General features: G+C 73.7%; 1 protein-coding gene across 1 annotated transcript; it reads left to right on the top strand.

The window, feature by feature from the left end:
- The first annotated feature begins 9,186 nt into the window (after positions 1–9,186).
- Positions 9,187–19,454, top strand: CPXM1 (carboxypeptidase X, M14 family member 1). The gene is made up of 14 exons (XM_064511717.1): positions 9,187–9,704; positions 11,047–11,142; positions 11,297–11,406; positions 12,691–12,830; positions 12,913–12,997; positions 14,039–14,189; positions 15,061–15,149; positions 15,579–15,702; positions 15,785–15,981; positions 16,053–16,232; positions 17,114–17,411; positions 17,495–17,634; positions 18,877–18,979; positions 19,071–19,454. Exons 1-14 carry the CDS (start codon positions 9,293–9,295, stop codon positions 19,340–19,342), a joined length of 2,397 nt encoding a protein of 798 aa, XP_064367787.1. The 5' UTR covers positions 9,187–9,292; the 3' UTR covers positions 19,343–19,454.
- The last annotated feature ends 616 nt before the right edge of the window (positions 19,455–20,070 follow it).

A 20,070-nucleotide genomic window follows, 5' to 3' on the forward strand; every position in this document is an offset into this window, starting at 1 on the left:
GCCGGGCTGGGGAGGGGTCACCCTGGCTCCCGCGGGGAAAGGGGGTGCAGAAGTGGGACCGGGGCGACCCACGGGAGCCGGGCGGAGCGGGGCCCCGTCTGACCTCACAGAGCCCCGCCGCGTCCCCACGGCTACGCGGTGACGCGTCGTCCCCGTCCCCGAGGCTGGCAGCTCCACGCCACCGCCACCATGAGCCACCGCGTCTGCTTGCCGCCCCCGACGCGCAGGAACCGCCGGCGGAGCCGCCCCGCGTGCCGCAGGCGCCGGTGGTACCCGAGCAGCAGCCGCAGGACGGGCCGGCGAGGTGATGGCGGCGGGGCCGGCCGGGGCGGGCGGCGGGGCCGGGGTGCCCGGACCCTCACTCTCCCCTTGCCCCGCAGCTTTCCGCGTCCGCACCGTCTACTACTACCGGAGAAAAAAGTGACCTGGCAGAGACCGGCCGCCACGCAGCTCGGAGACGCCCCGGCGCGGCCCGCGGGGATGCTCGGCCATTAAACGCCGCCCGCACTCGCTCCCGCGCCTCGTCCCGGCTCCTCGCCTGCCCCTGCGGGGGGGGGAGACTCGGGGGGGCCGGGATGAACCCCCCAGGGATGGACCCCCATGGATGGACTCCCCATGGATGAAGACCCCCCCCAGGATGAACCCCCCTGGGGATAAACCCCCCATATAGGACCCCCTCCAGGGATGAAGACCCCCCACATGCAGGAACCCCCCCCCCCAGGGATGCCCCCGCCAGGCCTGGACCCCCCTGGGGATGAACCTCCCATGGATGAAGACCCTCCCCAGGATGACCCCCCCAAATAGGACCCCCTCCAGGGATGAAGACCCCCACCATGTGGGGAGCCCCCCCAGGCCTGGACCCCCGCTGGGGGTGAACCCTGTGCCAGGCACCCCCTACCCAGGCTCCGGGGGGGCCGCCTTTGGGCCACCCAGCCTCCCCTCTCGAGGGGCTGCGAGGGGCCCCTCACCCTGCCCTCGGGCTCCCCTGCCGCCGGGGGTGCTGGGGGCCTCCCCGCTGCATCCCTATGTGTGTGCACGCATGTATAGGTGCCGTATGTATGGCCGTGTGTAGCAGGATGAGGCCGCGGGCGCTGCCGCTGCTCGGGCGGTGCTGAGCCCTGCTGCCTGTGCCGCTCCGGGCGGCCGGCTGTGCACACAGGCGGACGCGTGTGTTGTCCAGGTGTGCTGGTGCGGCTGTTCCGCCTGGCTGGCCCCAGGGGCACAGCGTCGCGGCAGGATTTGGCAACAGCCGGCCCCGCACCGCTGGCCCCGGCTGGGGGACAGTGTGACGTTGCCGGCGGCACTTGGCCAAGGTGGAGTGACGAACCCCGGTGCCCCCAGCCCGGACAGACCCCAGCCCCGACGCCGGAGCCCCTTCCCACAGCCGCGGTGCAGGTCTGCCCCTGCCCGGCCTGGGGACATTGCACCCCCCCCATGCCCCCGGGGTCGCCCTGCCCCGTGCACCCCCCCTGCCCGGCCTGGGGACATTGCACCCCCCCCGGGGTCGCCCTGCCCCATGCACCCCCCCTGCCCGGCCCGGGGACATTGCACCCACCCCCCCGGGATCACCCTGCTCTGTGCATCCCCCCCCTCGCCCCGCCTGGAGACGTTGCCCCCAGGGCCCCGCACGGCCCCCCCATGGCCGCCCCCCTCGGCGTGCAGCGCCGTGCTGCATTGCCCCGCCGAGCACAGCCCCTTCCCGGGCAGCGTGCCGGCACCGTCCCCCGGGCGAGGAGGAGGAAGGCGGCGGGCAGGGGGAGGAGGAAGGTGGGGAGCGGGCAGGGGAGCCGGGGCAGGCGGCCCCCGCGGCGGCAGGAAGGGGAGGAGAGGAGCGGAGCGTGCTGGGCGCCAGGCGAGGCGGCCAGGGGCTGCCAGGAGGCACAGGGCGCCCTGGAGCCGCGCTGCAGCCGCGCTGCCGCCGTGCCGGGATGCTGCGCTCCCGCCAGCCGGGCCCGGGGGGGCCGGGGTGGTGCGGGGGGGTGCCAAGCCCCCACTACCACCACCCACGGGTGCAAAGCGGGGTGGAGGGGGCTGCTGAACCCCCCAGCTGCCTGCCGGCCCCACATCCCCCCCACAAGAGCCAGGGCCGCAGCACTGTCACTCGGCACCCCGTTTGGGGAAACGGGCTGCTCCCGGGCCCCCCCGGGACGGGCGCAGCCCCCCAGAGAGGGGAGCCAGGGACGGAGGCGGGCGAAGCCCTGGGACGACCAAGGCGGGTGCTTCACCCCCGGGCATTGTCCGGCCAGGCCGGACTGTGACATCAGGGCGCCCGCGGCACCGGGGGCTCGGCACTGCGCGTCCGGCTCGGCTGCACGGCGTGGGGTGCACGGCACGGGGCGTCCGGCTCGGGGTGCGTGGCGCGGGGTCCTGGCTTAGGGTGCACGGCGTGGGGTGCAAGGCGCAGGGCATCCGGCGTGGGTGCGTGGCACAGGGTGTTTGGTGAGGGTGCATGGCACAGGCTCCTGGCTCAGGGTGCACAGTGTGGGTGCACGGCACAGGTGCACGGCACAGGGCATCCGGCACGGGTGCACGGCACGGGGCCCCGGCACGTGTCACCCAGCCGCGGCACGGCGCCCGGCACGCCGCCCTGCCGCGTGGCCCCGGTGCCAGCCGGCGCAGCGGTCGGGGCCCCGCGATGCCGGTGAAAGGCGGCGGGGTCCCTCCACCGCGGCGCTCACCCGGGCCTCCCCTCCGCTCCCCCGCAGGGACGGCGCCATGGCCCGGCCGTCGCGGCCGCCCGCCGGCACGGCATCCCGGGGGGCCGGGGCCCGGTCGCGGGCCTGCGGGGCGGCGCGGGAGCTGCTGGCGGGCGCCGGCATGGCGCTGCGCGTGCTGCTCGTGCTGGTGCTCTGCGCGGCGGCCGGCTGCGCCGGGGCGGCGTGCTCGGCGCTGCTGGCGGCGGCGGCGCACGTGGTCGGCGGCAGCCCGCTGCCCTCGCTGCTGCTGCTGGGGCGGGGGCTGCTGGCGGCCCTGCTGCTGCTCTCGGCTGCCCGGGGGCTGCGGCGGGGGCTGCGGCGGGGGTCCGGGCACCCCTGACCCCCCGGAGCAATACAGGGCTGCCTGCTGCCCCGCGCTGCCTTCCTGCGCCCGTGCTGCCCCCCCCCCGCCTCGGGGGGGGGTCCTGCAGAGCTGGGGGGGCTGCAGGGGGCTGTGGGGGTCCTGCAGAGCTGGGGGGCTGCAGGGGGCCAGGCCTGGGGGGCTCAGCCTGGGGGCCTTCCCCCTTGGGGAGTCTCTGCCTGGGGGGGGTTCGTGCTGGGGGGGGTCATTCCTTGGGGGTTCATCCCCAGAGGGTTCATCCTGGGGAGGGTTCATCCCTGGGGGGGGGGATTTGTCCCCAGGGGGGCTCATCCGCAGGGTGTTCATCCCTGGGGAGTTCATCCTTGGGGGGGGCTTCATCCTGGGGAGGGTCATTCCCAGAGGGTTCATACTGGGGGGGTTCATGCATGGGGGGGTTCATCCTCAGGGGGTTCATCTGTGTGTGGGGGGGTCATCCTTGAGGGCAGTCATCCCCGGGGGGTTCATCCCCAGAGAGTTCATCCTGGGGGGGGGGGGTTCATCTGCAGGGGATTCATCCCTGGGGAGGGGTTCATCCATGGGGGGGTTTATCCTCAGGGGGGGTTCATCCTGGGGGGGTTCATCCATGGGGGGTTTATCCTGGGGGGGGGTCTTCATCCATGGGGGGGTTCATCCATGGGGATCCAACCTTGGGGGGAGTTGATCCCTGGGGGGGGTTCATCCCCAGGGGGCTCATCCATGGGGGGGGGTTCATCCAGGGAGGGTTCATCCCCAGGGGGGTTCATCCCTGGGGGGGCATCTTCATCCATGAGGGGTTCATCCATGGGGGTCCATCCCTGGGGGGGTCCATCCCTGGGGGGGGGTTCATCCCAGCCCCCCTGAGCCCCCCCCCAGCATCCCGTTGCCGTGCCATTGTGACGCGGGGGGGTGCCCAGCTCAGCCCCCCGCCCCGGCACCGCCGCCACCCCCAGCGCGGCCCCCGGCGCCATGGTCCGCTACATCCGCTACCTGAGCCGGGGCTGCCGGCCGAGGCCGCGGCGACGCCGGGCACCCTGCGCCTGTCCCCGGAGCCGGAGCCACCCTCGGCCCCGGCCCCGCAGACGCCGGCACGGCCCCCGAGGTGAGACGCCAGGCCGGACCATGCCGGGCCGGACCACGCCGTGCCGTGCCGTGCCGGCGCTGCTGACGCCTCTGCCCTCTCTCCTAGCCCGGCACTGCTACCACTACCGCCGCAGCGTGATCTTCTAGCGCCGCGGGGAGCCCCGGCACCGCCGCAGCGACCCGGCCAGGCCCAATAAACCCGTCTGCACCGCGGGCGCCGCGTGCTGGCGTCGGTGCTGCCGGCGGAGGGGCATCGGTGCCGCGGGCGAGGGGCTGGGACGAGGCGCGGGAGCGAGTGCGGGCGGCGTTTAATGGCCGAGCATCCCCGCGGGCCGCGCCGGGGCGGCTCCCCCCATTCGGCTGTGGGAACCGGGGGCTTTTTCGGGAGTCTGCAGCCCTGGGGACGGGGTGCTGTACACGGGGACGAGGGCACTGCGGTGCTGGGGGCCAGCCCTGCGGAGCAAACCTCTGCTCCGGGGGGGCGAGGGCATAAAATTCACACGGGGGGGGGAAGCACCCCGGCACCAGCACGGGGGCTGCCAGGGAGGGGCGGGGGCGATGCAACCGCTGCCGGGCCGTGGGGCTCGGACCGTGCCGTGGGGAAAGACACTGCCGGCAACTGCCACGCGGCCCCGGGGTGGGAAACGCGGCGGTTTGGGGCGGCGGGTGCCCCCGGCGGCGGTGGCGGCGGCCCTTGTGCAGCGGGCGCCCGTCACAAAGGGCCTCGCCCCGGCGGCCCCCCATAAAGGCGGGGCGGCGGCGGCGGGGGGCAGAGACCCGCCGGCAGCCCCCCGCGCCCCGCTCCGCTCGCCCGGCCCCGCCATGGCCCGCCACCGCCGCAGCCGGACCCGCAGCAGCAGCCGCCGCCGCCGCCGCCCCCGCCGGAGCGGCCACGGCCAGCGGCACCGCAGCCACCGCCGCCACGGGCGCAGCCACCGCCGCCACCGCCACCGCCACCACCACCACCACCACCACTCGCAGCACCGGCGCGGCCACCGCAGCCGCTACTGAGCCGTCCCCGCCGGCGCCCGCGGAGCCGCCGCTGCCACCACCGCCGCCGTGCCACCCGGCCCGCGCCCCCGGCACCGCCGGCAGCAGCATCGCCTGCCAATAAAGCTGGAAACGTCCCCGGTGGCTCCGTGTCCGTGGCTCTGGGTGCGGGGAGGGGGCTGCGGGTGCGGGGAGGGGCTGCGGGTGCAGGGATGGGGCTGCGGGTGCAGGGACGGGGCTGTTTCCAGGCTCGGGGCTGTGTGTGCAGGGATGGAGCTGCATCTCCGGGCTTGGGGCGGCATCTCCGGGCTCGGGGCCACGTGTCCGGGCTCGGGGCCACACGTGCAGGATCGGGGCTCCCGGTTCCCCTCGGCCTCCCTCTCGCCGCAGGCGCCGGCAGGGCTCGGGGCCCCTTTGGGCACCCAGGGGGGCTGGCCCCGAGCAGGGTGCCAGGGCCTCGTGCAGGGGGGTGTGAAGGTGCCCCAGGACGGGGGTCCCCTGGCTCGACCCCCCCGCGGCGGTGCTTGGTGGGCATCTCCCTGGCACAGGGCAGGGCTGCCCCCAGCACCCTTTCGGGGGGCAGGACGGGGGTCCCCGCCCGCACAGACCACCAGGGACCGGGGGCTGCCGGACGTGGGTCAGTGTTAGCCGGGGCCACGGCTCAGCGCCGGGCCGCAGAGGGCGGGCGGCAGGTGGGCGAGGTGGACGAGCCCGGCGCGTGCCAGGACGCGGCCGGTCCCCAGGGCCACCAGCAGCTCCAGGAGGCCGCGGAGGCAGCGCAGCACGTCGCTCCGCAGCGGCGCGTCGGCGGTGGGCAGCTCGCCGGCCCCCGGCTGCCGCTCGCCCGCGGCGCTCGCCCTGCGGGCACGGGGCACTGAGCGGCGCGGCCGGGGGGGCCGCACGGGGCCGGCGCCGGGCCCCCTCCCGTCCTACCTGCCCGAGGCGGCGGAGGCGAGGGGCAGGGCGAGCAGGAGGCTGGAGACGCTGGCCATGGCCAGGAGGCACAGGGCAGCTGCCGGGGGCCCCTGCATCGCCTGGCACGCCGGGGTGAAGCCCCCCCCGCCGCCCCGCAGCCCCCAGGGCACCCGCACTGCCAGCCGCCACAGCCGGCATGCCCCTGCCCGTCCCCATCCGTGGCCGATGTCACAAACACGGCACGGCACGGTGCAGCACGGCACGGCACGGCACGGTGTGGCACGGCACGGCACGGTGCAGCATGGCCGGGTACCCGGCCGGTCTGCGCCTTCGCCCCGCGCCCAGCAAAGACACGGCGCCGGCGAGGGAAGGGCTCTGTATTGAGTGGAGAAGCAAGGCTCGGCGCCGTCCTCATCCTCCGATGGGCTCGTCGAAGAGGAAGATGAGGGGCAGCAGCAGCAGCAGGTAGCAGGAGAAGAGAGCCTCTCGGAAGAAGAAGTAAACGAGGACGATGCACACCAGCGCGTCCAGGAGCGCCTGGCCCTCGCCGTGGGGGTCCATGGTCCGCGCGCAGCCCCCCCGCCGGTGCGTCTGCCCTGCAGGGACGCGAAGCCGGCCGGGCATCGCCGGGCTCCGGCCGCGGATCGGCTGGCGTGGGAGAGCCCGGCGCCGGCTCAGCCCGGTGCTGGTGCTCACGCTCGGCTGTGCTCCCAGCGGGGTCCCGGGGGCGGCATCCCCCCCGCTCGGCGCTGCCCGGCCGCGGCCGATGTCACAACCGGGGGCACGGGAGCCGGGGGCTGGGGGCCGGGGCAGGACCGGGGCGGGGGGCCGGGCGCCGCCGAGGCTCCCGGAGCAGCCGTCTGCGGACGGCGCTGGGGCGGTGCGCGGGGCTTTGGGCAGGGCCGGCAGCCGGAGCCCCCCGGCCCGGGGCTTCGCACAGCGGCTGAGGTTGGAAGGGGCCTTTAGGGATGGTCCACACCGACCCCCCCGCTCCGGCAGGGTCACCCAGAGCAGGCTGCCAGCCCCCTGTCCAGACGGATATCTCCAGGGATGGAGCCTCCACAGCCCCTCTGGGCAACCTGCTCCGGTGCCCCATCACCTCACAGTAAAGAAGTGCTTCCTGGGATCCAGACGGACCTTCCCATGCTTCCGCTTGTGCCTGTTGCCTCCTGTCCTATCGCTGGGCACCACTGAGAAGGGTCTGGCCCCGTCCCCTCGACACCCTCCCTTCAGACGTGCACACATCGCTAAGGTCCCCTGAGCCGTGTCTCCTCCAGGCTGAACGGCCCCCGCTCTCGCAGCCTTCCCTCGAATGAGGGATGCTCCAGTCCCTTCAGCATCTCAGCAGCCCGTCGCTGGACCTGCTCACGGTCAGCTTGGTGCCCACCAGCACCCCCAGCCCTTCTCCGCAGAGCTGCTCGGCCGCAGGTCGGCCCCGGCCTGTCCCGGCGCCTGGGGTTGTTCCTCCCGGGGCAGGACCCTGCCCTGCCCGTTGCTGACCTCCGCGAGGTTCCCCCCGCCCATCTCTCCAGCCCGTCCAGGTCCCTCTGGGCAGCAGCACAGCCCCCGGGTGCATCCGCCGCTCCCCCCAGCTTGGCACCATCCGCGGACTCGCTGAGGGCACCCTGGGTCCCCCCACCCACCTCACCGAGGAATGAGCCGGTCAGGATCAGGCCCGGTGTTGACCCCGCGGTTCCCGAACCCGCGTGACCCCGCACCAGCCCCATCCCTGCTCCATCCCAGCCTGGGACGGGCTGGGCATCTCGGACGGCAAAGCCCACCTGCCCCCGCGCCGCATCGCGTCCCCCCCCGCCCCGGCTTGGGCAGGGGCCTCGCGGCTGGCCGGGTTGCGCCCGCGTTTGCCTTGGCAGCCGGCCCCGGCCGCGGCGGCTGCCCACGGTGCCCAAGCCGGGCAGCCCGGGGCACCGAGCCAGCCCGGCCCCACGGAGAGCCGCGGCCCTTGCCGGGAGCTCGGTCGGTGCCGTGGGGCAGCGCGGGGCCTTTAAGGCGCCTCGGCGGCGGGAGGGATGCTGGCAGCTGGCCGGCTGCGCAGATGCGGCCGCCTTGGCTCCGGCCCAGGCCGCATGGGGAAATTCATGGAATCCCTGGAAGTGCTGACTGGGGCCGGAGCAGACCGCCGGAGCCTGCCGGACCGCGCGCTGCCAGCCAGCACCGCCCGGTCCCGCAGCCAGCCGCGCGCCCGGCACCCACCCGCAGCCGCGACGGGCGGCCGGAGGCTGCTCTCGGCCGGGATCCCATGGGAAACCGCGGATCGGCCTGTCCCGGCGGCGATGCTGGGCTCCCCGGGGGGGGCGAGCCGGGCTGGGGGACGCCGGGGCCCCATCGCTGCCGCGAGCGGTGCCGCCTGGCCGTGCAAGCCCAGCCCGCCGCCTCCCCCCTCGGCCCAGACCCGGCTGCAAGAGGCTATAAAAAGAATAATAAAAAGAATCCTAATAAAAGGAATTAAGAGTCCGGGCCGGGAAGGCCCTTTTTGGGGTGGAAAATGAGGTCATGGGAGGCTGGCGGCAGCGCCGGGACCAGCCCCGCTGGCCTTTCCAGGCGGTGGTGGGGTGAGGGAGGCCGGGGGCCAGCCGGTGCCGGGGGGGGGGGGGGGGTGCACACCCCACGTTGCGCAAAGCGGCAGCGACACGTGTGCGCCGGGCCGGGGCCGGGCCGGAGACCGGGAACAGCCTGCGGCACCGAAGCCCGGGTGGAGAGGGGCCGCGGGGGGCTGCGTGCGGGGGCTGTGCCCCCCCCCGGCGCGGAGGGGCCGCCCGCCTCCCTCCGCAGCGGGACGCAGGGGCCCGTGGGCTCCCCGGCGCCTCGACCCCGCGTGGGGACGGCGGGGGGGACCGGGACCCCCGGGGGCGGGCGCGGGCGGGGGCAAAGCGTCGCCCCGGCGGGCCGCGGGCCCCGACGGCAGCGCCCGTTCGCCAGCGCGGCCCAGGGAGCCGGGCAGCGCCGGGGGGGCCGCGACGCCCCCGGGGGCCCGCGGAAGCCGAGGCCGCCGCCCCCGTGTCACCGCCCGGTGCCGGCGTCGGGGCCGCGCCGTCGTGGCCCGCGGCCGGTGCTCGGCGCTGCGGGGCCGGGGGCGGCGCGGCGGGGGCCGGGCGGGGGAGGCGGGGCCGGGGCCGGGGCCCGGCGCTGCGGGGCCGGGGGCGGCGAGCGGGGAGGGGCGGCGGCGGCGGGGGCGGGCGGCGGCGGCGGGGCGCGGGCGGCGGCGGCGGCGGCTCTGCTCGGCGGCGGTTCTGCTCGGCGGCGCGGCCCCGCCATGCTGCGGCTGCCCCTGGCCCTGCTGCTCCTGGCCGCGGCCGCCCCGGCCCGGGGGGGCGGCCCCGACGGCGGCCCGCGCCGCTCCGAGCCCCCCCCGGCGGCGGGGCTGCCCGGGGAAACGGCGGCGGCGGGCACCGCGGCGGGCCCCCCCGGCGGCGCCGGGACGGGTCCCCCCCGGAGCACGACGGCCGGCCCCCCCCGGGGCTCGACGGCCGGCACCCCGCGGGCCACGACCGGCAGCCCGCTGAGCACGGCGGCCGGCCCGCCCCGGGGCTCCACCGGCGCCCCCCGGGCCACGACCGGCCCCCCCCGGAGCTCCACCGGCCCCCCCCGGGGCACGGCGGGCAGCCCGGCAACGGGGCGCCCCGAGGGGACGGCGCGGCGGCAGGGGGGGGACCCGGGTGCCAAAGGTAGGAGCCGCGGGGGGGGCGGAGGGGGCTGCCGGGGGGGGGGCGGGGGCGGGGGTGTGTGTGTGTGCTTGCACGGGGGGCAAAGGAGTGTGTGTGCGCGTGTTTGCAAGACTGTGTGTGTGTGCGCATTGCTGTGAGCAAAGCGGGTGAGTGTGGGTGTGCACAGTGTGTGTGCAAGTGTGTGTGTGCACGCCTGCACGGGGGGTGTGATTGTGTATGCACTTGGGTGTGCGAGTGTGAGTGTGTGTGTGCACAGGGGGTGTGATTGTGTATGCACTCGGGTGTGCGAGTGTGCGTGTGTGTGTGCACAGGGGGTGTGATTGTGTATGCACTCGGGTGTGCGAGTGTGCGTGTGTGTGTGCACGGGGGGGGTGATTGTGTATGCACTCGGGTGTGTTTGCTTGCAAGACTCTGTGTGTGTGTTAGGCGTGAGTGTGTATGTGTGTGTGTGCACGCGTTAGCTGTGAGTGTGCCTGTGTGTGCACTAGCGCGCTTGCAACAGCTGGAGTGTGTGTGTGAGCACAGGGGGTGAGTGTGTGTGCACTGGTGTGCACAGCTGTTGGGGGGTGCCTGGATTAGAGTGTGTTTGTGTGCGTGAGTGTGCGAGCGTGTGTGAGTGCAGATGGAGGAGTGAGAGTGTGCGAGAGAGCCCGAGTTTGGGGCATGTAGGGGGGTGTGTGTGCGCACGCGTGTGCGTGTGCGTGTGTCTCTGTGTCCGTGTGGTTTGTACGCGCGTCCCTGTGTGTCGGTGCGCCTGCGTGTGTCCTTTTAGCGTGTCCGTGCCCGGTGCGCGTCTCCGCGTGTCTGCGGGTTGCAGGAGTGTGCGCGTGCATCCGTGTGCGTGTGTCGTCCGCGTGATTCCTGTCCCTGTGCTGGCAGGGTGCTGGGCTGTGCGCACGCAGATGTCTGTGCGTGTGTGCGTGCACACGCGTGTGCTTTGCGTGTGCGTGTGGCTCCCGCCGGGCTGCGGAGCGGGGTGCTCGCCTGCACGCGCCCAGGCTCTGCTAGCGCCCGGCGTGCGGGTGCCCGGGCACCCCGGGGTGTCCCCACGCGCCAGGGCAGCTCGGGGCGCTGGGTGCCCCCGCCCCCGGCACGGTGCTGCACCCCCGGGCCCGGCCCCACAGGGGCAGCCGCAAGCGCGGGCGCAATTTGGGCACCCACAGCACCCGCACACGCTGCACCCGCATGCACTGCACCCAGCCGCGTAGCACCCAGAGCCCTGCCGGGGTGCCGAGCCGGGGGGGGGAGCACAGGACCGAGCCGATGCACCCGGGGGGCGCGGGGACCCCCACGCCGCGCTGCTGCCACGGGACCCCACGGGCGCCGCTCTGCCTCCCGCCAGCCCCGGTGCCCAGGAGGAAGATCGTGCGGGTGAAAGTGGTGAAGAAGAAGGTGGTGAAGAAGAAGCCCAAGGCGACGGCCGCCCCGCCGGAGCCAGGTGGGTGCCGGCAGCGCGGGGGGGGGGGGGGGGGCGCGGAGGGGCCTCGCGGGGCGCCCCGTCCCGGCACGGACACGCGCGCGGCCTGGGCTGCGTGGCACGGGGGGGTGGCCCTGCGCGGGGCGGCTGAGCGTGGCCCCGGCTCTGTCCCCAGCGTGTCCCCCGCTGGGGCTGGAGTCGCTGCGCGTGCTGGACTCCCAGCTGCGGTCCTCCAGCGACAAGCGCTACGGCCTGGGCGCCCACCGCGGGCGCCTCAACATCCAGGTGGGGCAGGCGGCGCCCGCGGGGGCTCGTCCGGGGGGGGCGTGGGGCGCACGGGGCGCACGTGGGCTGTGCGTGGGGCGTGCAAGGAGCCTGCACGGGCTGTGCACGGGGTGCGTGGGGCGTGTGGGGTGCACGTGGGCTGTGCATAGGGTGCACACGGGCCATGCACGGGGTGCGTGGGGTGTGTTGGGTGCACGTGGGCTGTGCATAGGGTGCACATGGGCCATGCACGGGGTGCGTGGGGTGCGTGGGGTGCACGTGGGCTGTGCATAGGGTGCACACGGGCCATGCACGGGGTGCGTGGGGTGCGTGGGGTGCACGTGGGCTGTGCATAGGGTGCACACGGGCCATGCACGGGGTGCGTGGGGTGTGTTGGGTGCACGTGGGCTGTGCATAGGGTGCACATGGGCCATGCACGGGGTGCGTGGGGTGCGTGGGGTGCACGTGGGCTGTGCATAGGGTGCACATGGGCCATGCACGGGGTGCGTGGGGCACGTGGGGTGCACGTGGGCTGTGCATAGGGTGCACATGGGCCATGCACGGGGTGCGTGGGGTGCGTGGGGTGCACGTGGGCTGTGCATAGGGTGCACATGGGCCATGCACGGGGTGCGTGGGGCGTGTTGGGTGCACATGGGCTGTGCATAGGGTGCACATGGGCCATGCACGGGGTGCGTGGGGCGTGTGGGGTGCACGTGGGCTGTGCATAGGGTGCACATGGGCCATGCACGGGGTGCGTGGGGCACGTGGGGGGCACGTGGGCTGTGCATAGGGTGCACATGGGCCATGCACGGGGTGCGTGGGGCACGTGGGGGGCACGTGGGCTGTGCATAGGGTGCACATGGGCCATGCACGGGGTGCGTGGGGCACGTGGGGGGCACGTGGGCTGTGCATAGGGTGCACATGGGCCATGCACGGGGTGCGTGGGGGCCGTATGGGCCGTGCACAGGGTGCGTGGGGGCCGTGGGGTGCACGTGAGCTGTGCATGGGTTGCGTGGGGCACATAGGGTGCACGTGGGCCGTGCACAGGGCACATATGGGCCGTGCACAGGGTACAGGGGGCCCGGGGGGTGCACGTGAGCTGTGCACGGGTTGCGTGGGGCCCGTGGGGGGCCCGTGGTCTGCGCACGGGGTGCACGGGGGCAGCCGGGGCGCTGCTCCCCCCCAGCCTGCACCGCGGAGCCCTGCCGCAGCCCTGCAAGGGCTCCCGTGCAACGCCGGGCGCCGGTGCCCGCCCGCGGGTCCCCGTCCCCGTGCCCGTGCCGGGGGCTGAGCCCTGCGCCGCAGTCGGGGCTCTACGACGGGGACTTCTACGACGGCGGCTGGTGCGCGGGGCACGAGGACAAGGAGCAGTGGCTGGAGATCGACGCCCGGCGCCTCACCAACTTCACCGGCGTCATCACGCAGGGCCTCAACTCCATCTGGACGTAAGGCCGGGCAGGGCAGGGCGGCACGCGGTGGGGGGTCCCGCACCGGCCGCCCCCGACCCGCCGCCCGCCTCCCCGCCAGGTACGACTGGGTCACGTCCTACAAGGTGCAGGTCAGCAACGACTCCCACGCCTGGCAGCCCTGCCGCAACGGGAGCCGGGAGGCGGTAGGTGCCGGCGCCCGCCCAGGGCTCGCCGGGGTTAAGCGCGCCGGCCCCGCTGCCGCCCGGCCCCTGCCCGGCCCCCGCTGCCGCCCCGCGCTGTTGCCTTTGGCCTCCCCTCGCGCGGAGCATCCTCCGGCTCTGCCCTCCGGCTCCGGCCCCGGCACAAAGGCGCCTTGTCCGCCGCTGCCGGCCCCGGTGTGCGCAGAGCGCGCACGTGGGTGTGCACGGGGCTCGGCCTGCGGGGGTGTGTGTGCCCCCTGCGCACACGCGTGTGAGCACACGGGAGTGCAGGGCATGCACATGGGGTGTGCACAGGGCTCGGCCAGCACGTGCATGCATGTGAATGCATGTTCTCTCGTGTGTGCACGTGTGAGCTCACATGTGGGGTGCCCGCATGGATGTGTGTGCATGCACACGCGTGCACACGCGCCCGGATGCGTGTGGATGCGCTGGTGTGTGCAGGATGCGGGTGCTCCTGTGTGTTTGTGTGCGTGTGCTACACGCCGAAGCTTTCGGGGACGCAGCGCGGCGTGGGGCTCGGTGCCCGGCGGCGTGGGGCAGAGCGGCGCGGGCGCCCCACGGCGCAGCCCGGCCCCACGGCACAGCCCAGCCCCGGCGGCCTCCCCGCCGGTGCCGGCTCCAGCAGCCACGTGGCTGCTTCTCCTCAGGGGCTGGAGGGGAGCCAGGGCAGGCCGGAGCCGAGCAGAGTGGGCGGCCGGGGCCGCGGTAACCCGCCGGGCTCCGGCACGCCGCCCCGCACCGGCCCCGGGGGCTCGCACCCCCATGCCAGTGTCCCTGCGCCCGGGGGGCAGCGGGAGAGATGTGCAGGCGGGGGTGGCATGCAGGGGCTGCAGCCCCTCGTGCAACGGGCTCCTGCCCTGGTGCAACGGGCTGCGGCAGCACCGCGGGGTTGCAGCTGAGCCCCGACGCAGCTCAGCTCACTGATGCAGCCGGGGCCGGTGGGGCGCGGGAGGAGAGGCGATGCGGCAGCGGGCAGGGCGGGGGCCCCGCTCCGGCCCCCCGGCAGCCCCTCTCCCTGCCCAGGTCTTCCCGGGCAACAAGGACCCCGAGACGCCGGTGCTGAACCTGCTGCCCACCCCGGTCGTGGCGCGCTACATCCGCATCAACCCCCAGAGCTGGTTCGAGAACGGCACCATCTGCCTCCGCGCGGAGATCCTGGGCTGCCCGGTGCCGGGTGGGTGCCCCGGCGCGTCCCCAGCGCTCCCGCATCCCGGCCCTTCCCATGTCCCAGCCATTCCTGCATCCCAGCCGCTCCAGCATCCCTGACATTCCCGTGTCCCAGCCGTTCCTGCATCTGGGCTGTTCCCATGTCCCTGCTGTTCCCACATCCCTGCTGTTCCCATGTCCCAGCTGTTCCTGCGTCCCTGCCATTCCTGCATCCCAGCTGCTCCCTCATCCCTGCCATTCCCACATCCCTGCCATTCTCACCTCCCTGCCGTTCCCATGTCCTGGCTGTTCGCGTATCCATGCGGTTCCCTTGTCCCTGCCATTCCCACGTCCCAGCCACTCCCACGTCCCTGCTGCTCCCATGTTCCTGCTGTTCCCACATCCTGGCTGTTCCCATGCCCCCCCCCCCCCCACATGCCTGCCATTCCCACCGTTCCCGCATCCCAGCTGTTCCCACATCCCAGCCACTCCCACATTCCCACCTCCTGGCCATTCCTGCACCTCCGCTGTTCCTGTGCCCCCTGGGTCCCATTTCCCAGCTGTTCCCGCATCCAGGCTGTTCCCATGTCCCAGTCATTGCCACATCCAGCTGTTCCCACATCCGGGCTGTTCCCGTATGCCCACTGTTCCCCATCCAAGCTGTTCCCGCATCCCAGCTGTTCCCATTTCCCAGCCGTTCCCACATCCAGGCTGTTCCCGTGTCCCAGCCAATCCCACATCCAGCTGTTCCCACATCTGGGCTGTTCCCATATCCCCACCATTCCCCTATCCGAGCTGTTCCCGCATCCCCACCATTCCCACATCCCGGCCGTTCCCGCGTCCCGGCATCAGCCCTGACTCTCCCCTCCGTCCCCCCCGGCCCCCCCCGCGCCCCGCAGACCCCAACAACATCTACTACTGGCCCAGCGAGCCGCTGCCCACGGACGAGCTGGACTTCCGCCACCACAACTACGACGACATGAGGAAGGTGCGATCCTCATCACCCCGCCGTGGGGCAGGGGGCCTGGTGCCCCTGGGGCCGCCCCGCCGTGGGGCAGGGGGTCCCCGCGCCCCTGGGACTGCCCTGGCCATGGGGCAGGGGGCCCCCACACCCATGAGACCACCCCAGCCATGGGGCAGGGGGTTCTGGTACCTCTGGGGCCACCCTGGCCATGGGGCAGGGGGTCCCTGCAGCCCTGGGGCTGCCCTGGCTGTGGGGCAGAGGATCCCCGCACCCGTGGGACCACCCCAGCTGTGGGGCAGGGGGTCCCCGCACCCCTGGAGCCACCTTGGCTGTGGGGCAGGGGGTCCCCGCACCCGTGGGACCACCCCAGCTGTGGGGCAGGGGGTCCCCGTCCCCCGGGGGTGGCAGCTCGGGGGGTGCTGGCCCCCAGCGCCGTGCGCTTTGCCTTCGCAGCTGATGCGGCGGGTGGCGGAGGAGTGTCCCGACATCACCCGCGTCTACAGCATCGGCCGCAGCTACCTGGGCCTCAAGATGTACGTCATGGAGATCTCCGACCACCCCGGGCACCACGAAGTGGGTAGGTGCCCCCGGGGCGCGGGGTTGCCGGGGGGGGGGGCGGGGGGGGCCGGCGCGGCACCGACCCGCCGCCGTGCCCGCAGGCGAGCCCGAGTTTCGCTACGTGGCGGGCATGCACGGCAACGAGGTGCTGGGCCGGGAGCTGCTGCTCAACCTCATGGAGTACCTGTGCCGCGAGTACCGGCGGGGCAACCCGCGCGTGGTGCAGCTGGTCACCGAGACCCGCATCCACCTGCTGCCCTCCATGAACCCCGACGGCTACGAGACCGCCTACAAGCTGGTAGGGACCCCCGGCGCGGGACCCCCCCGGCGCGGGACCCCCCGGCGCCCGCTCACCCGGTCCCCGCGCAGGGCTCGGAGCTGGCGGGCTGGGCCATGGGGCGCTGGACCTACGAGGGCATCGACCTCAACCACAACTTCGCCGACCTCAACACGGCGCTGTGGGACGCTGAGGACAACGACCTGGTGCCCGACCAGTTCCCCAACCACTACATCCCCATCCCCGAGTACTACACCTTCGCCAACGCCACGGTGAGCCTGGTGGCACCGCCAAGGTCAGCCTGGTGGCACTGCCAAGGTCAGCCTGGTGGCACCACTGCAATGAGCATGGTAGCACTGCTGTGATGAGCCTTGTGGCACCACTGTGATGAGCCTGGTGGCACCACTGTGGTCAACCTGGTGGCACTGCCACGGTGAGCCTCGTGGCACCGCCAAGGTCAGCCTGGTGGCATCACCATGGTCAGCCTGGTGGCACCACTGTGGTCAGCCTGGTGGCATCACTGCGATGAGCCTGGTGGCACTGCCGCAGTGAGCCTGGAGGCACCATCGTGATGAGCCTGGTGGCACCTCCATGGTCAGCCTGGTGGCACTGCCGTGGTGAGCCTGGTGGCACCACCGTGGTGAGCCTGGTGGCATCGCTGCGGTGAGCCTCATGGCACCGCCATGGCCAGCCTGGTGGCACCACTGCAGTGAGCCTGGTGACACCGCTGCGATGAGCCCAGTGGCACTGCCGCGATGAGCCCGGTGGCACCACTGCGGTGAGCCTGGTGACACCACTGCGATGAGCCCAGTGGCACCACCGCGATGAGCCTGGTGGCACCACTGCGGTGAGCCCAGTGGCACCTCCATGGTGAGCCCAGGGACACCACTGCAATGAGCCTGGTGGCACCACTGGGATGAGCCTGATGGCACTGCCATGGTCATCCTGGTGGCACCTCCATGGTGAGCCCGGTGGTGCTGCCGTGGTCAGCCTGGTGGCACTGCCATGATGAGCCTGGTGGCACCTCCATGGTCATCCTGGTGGCACCACCGCACGGGGATGCCCAGGGCTGTCCCGCCCCCGCGGCCGCGGCGAGACCCCCGGCGCCGGGTGCCGTCCCCGCGCCCGGCGCCGACACGCTGCCCCCGCGCAGGTGGCCCCCGAGACGCGCGCCGTCATCGACTGGATGCAGCGGTACCCCTTCGTGCTGAGCGCCAACCTGCACGGCGGCGAGCTGGTGGTCACCTACCCCTTCGACATGACGCGCAGCTACTGGAAGGCGCAGGAGCTGACGCCCACCGCCGACGACGGCGTCTTCCGCTGGCTGGCCACCGTCTACGCCACCTCCAACCTGGCCATGGCGCGCGAGGAGCGGCGCCTCTGCCACTGCGACGACTTCGCCCGCTCCGGCAACGTCATCAACGGCGCCCACTGGCACACGGTGCCCGGCAGTGAGTGTGGGCGGCGCGGGGCACGGGGGCGGTCCCCGGCCCCCCCCCGCCCGGCCCCTGACGCCCGGCCCGCCGCCGCGCAGGCATGAACGACTTCAGCTACCTGCACACCAACTGCTTCGAGATCACCGTGGAGCTGTCGTGCGACAAGTTCCCGCACGCCTCCGAGCTGCCCGGCGAGTGGGAGAACAACCGCGAGTCCCTGCTGCTCTACATGGAGCAGGTCGGCGCCGCGGGGACGTGGGGCACGGGGACGTGGGGCGCGGGGGCACAGGACACGGGGCTTAGGGACATGGGACATGGGGCTCAGGGATGTGGGGTCTAGGGACATGGGGCATGGGGACATGGCACATGGGTCTCAGGAACATTGGGCTTGGGGACATGGTGTCTGGGGACATGGGGCTCAGGGATGTGGAGTTTGGGGACATGGGGCATGGGGACATGGCACGTGGGTCTCAGGGACGTGGAGTCTGGGGACGCAGGGCCCAGGGATGTGGGGTCTGGGGACGCGTGCCTTGGAGACATGGGATGTGGGGCTCGGGGACACGGAGCTCGGGGATGGAGGGCCCAGGGATGCGGGATGCAGGGCTGGGGGATGCAGGGTCCAGGGACACAGGGGCATGTGGCACAGGGGCGTGGGGCTGGGGGATGTGGGGCTGGGGGACGCAGGGTGCAGGGCTGGGACAGGGCTGGGGCCCGGCCAGGGGACAGGCAGAGCGGGGGACCCGGCGTCCCAGCCCCTCCACTCCTGCACCCAGCCCAGCCCCGCTGCGGGGCGTGGGGCAGCGGCCCCGGTGCGGCACGTGCACCGTGCGCGTGTGCAGGGCGTGTGCTGCGTGCATGGTGTGTGTGTGCTGGGTGTGTGCGCTGTGTGCGGGGCGCGTGTGCCGGGGTGTGTGCGAGGTGTGTGCATGATGGGGTGCAGCGTGCACCGCGTGTGCAAGGCGCATGCACTGCATGCTAAGCGTGCAGCCAGCACCACCTGTGCTTCACATGCTGCATGCGTGTGCAAGGCGTGTGCACGCCAGGCAAAGCGTGGGTGTGCAGACACCAGCGTGCGCAGGCCGTGCGGCCGTGCCCCACTCGGCACCCTGGGTCTGGGCACAGGCGATCTGCTGCGTGCCAGCACCTATGCAGCCCTCCCCAGGGCTGGGTCTGGCAGAGGGTGGTGCATGTGTGCATGAGTGTGCATGCATGTGTACATGTGTGCATGCGTGTGTATGTATGTGCATGCCTGTGTATGCATGTGCATATGTGTGCATGCATGTGCATGCATGTGTATGCCTGTGCATGTGTGTGCATGCATATGGATGCGTGTGTGCGTGTGCATGCATGCGTGTGGACGTGCGTGCATGCGTGTGTGTGTGCGTGTGGATGCGTGTGGACGCGTGTGGATGCGTGTGGATGTGTGTGGACGCGTGTGGACGCGTGTGGACGCGTGTGCACACGCCCCGGCGCCCCCCAGGTGCACCGCGGCATCAAGGGGGTGGTGCGCGACGCCGACACGGGCCAGGGCATCGCCGACGCCATCATCTCGGTGGACGGCATCAACCACGACGTGCGCACGGGTAGGCGCCGGGTTCGGGGAGGGGGGGACACGGGGGGGGGGGGTCCGAGGCACCCCCCCGCCGTGCCCTGACCCCGCGCCGCTGTGCCCAGCCTTCGACGGCGACTACTGGCGGCTGCTGAACCCGGGCGAGTACGAGGTGACGGCGCGGGCCGAGGGCTACGAGGCGGCGCGGCGGTGGTGCCGGGTGCCCTTCGCCCCCGTGCCCACGCCCTGCGGCTTCCGCCTGGCCAAGACGCCGCGGCAGCGCCGGCGCGAGCTGCTGGCCCGTGGCGCCCGCCCGCCGCCCGACCGCCCGCTGCGCCTGCGCCGCCTCCGCCTGCGCCGCCTGCGCGCCCACCGCCGCCGCCCCCCCGCCCCCTGACCCCCCCCCGGCCCCCCGCCGCCGCCGTGGGGCGCGGGCCGGCTCCCGCGCTGCCGCCGCTGCTCTCGGGCCCCCCCCGCCCCCCCCAGTAAAGCGGCTGTGCTGCCCCCCATGTCGCCCGCCCCTCTGTCGCCGCGCGGGGCTGCGGCTGTGGCTGGGGTGGGGGGACGCGGACGGGTCCTGCCCCATGGCCGGGATGGGGGGACAGGGGATGCAGCCAGGCCCTGCCCCATGGCAGGGATGGGGGGACACAGCTGGGCCCTGCCCCATGGCCGGCATGGGGGGACAGGGGATGCAGCCAGGCCCTGCCCCATGGCAGGGATGGGGGGACACAGCTGGGCCCTGCCCCATGGCTGGGATGGGGGGACATGGCCAGGTCCTGCCCCACGGCCAGGATGGGGGACGCAGCTGGCACCTGCCCCACACCTGGGACAGGGATGTGGCCGGGCTCTGCCCCATGGCCAGGACAAGGATGGAGGGACATGGCTGGGCCCTGCCCCATGGCCAGGACAGGGACGGGGGGATGTGGCTGGGCCCTGCCCCACAGCAGGGATGGCGACATGGCTGGGCCCTGCCCCACAGCCAGGATGGGAGATGCAACCGGGCCCTGCCCCACAGCTGGGACAGGGGAAGGGGGGACATGGCCGGGCCCTGCCCCACAGCTGGGGGCTGTAATGGGTCATTCCTAGGGGGTGAGGGGGGCCCATGGGGGCAGGACAGGCCCAAGG

This window comes from Dromaius novaehollandiae, chromosome 4 (assembly GCF_036370855.1).
Source record: "Dromaius novaehollandiae isolate bDroNov1 chromosome 4, bDroNov1.hap1, whole genome shotgun sequence".
Lineage (NCBI taxonomy): Eukaryota > Metazoa > Chordata > Aves > Casuariiformes > Dromaiidae > Dromaius > Dromaius novaehollandiae.

Excerpts from the sequence above, each read along its gene's own strand:
- CPXM1 (XM_064511717.1), top strand. The coding sequence starts at position 9,293 with ATGCTGCGGCTGCCCCTGGCCCTGCTGCTCCTGGCCGCGGCCGCCCCG. Across the intron at positions 12,831-12,912 it reads GGCCTCAACTCCATCTGGAC|GTACGACTGGGTCACGTCCT; the intron begins GTAAGGCCGGGC and ends CCTCCCCGCCAG. Across the intron at positions 15,703-15,784 it reads CCCCGGGCACCACGAAGTGG|GCGAGCCCGAGTTTCGCTAC; the intron begins GTAGGTGCCCCC and ends CCGTGCCCGCAG.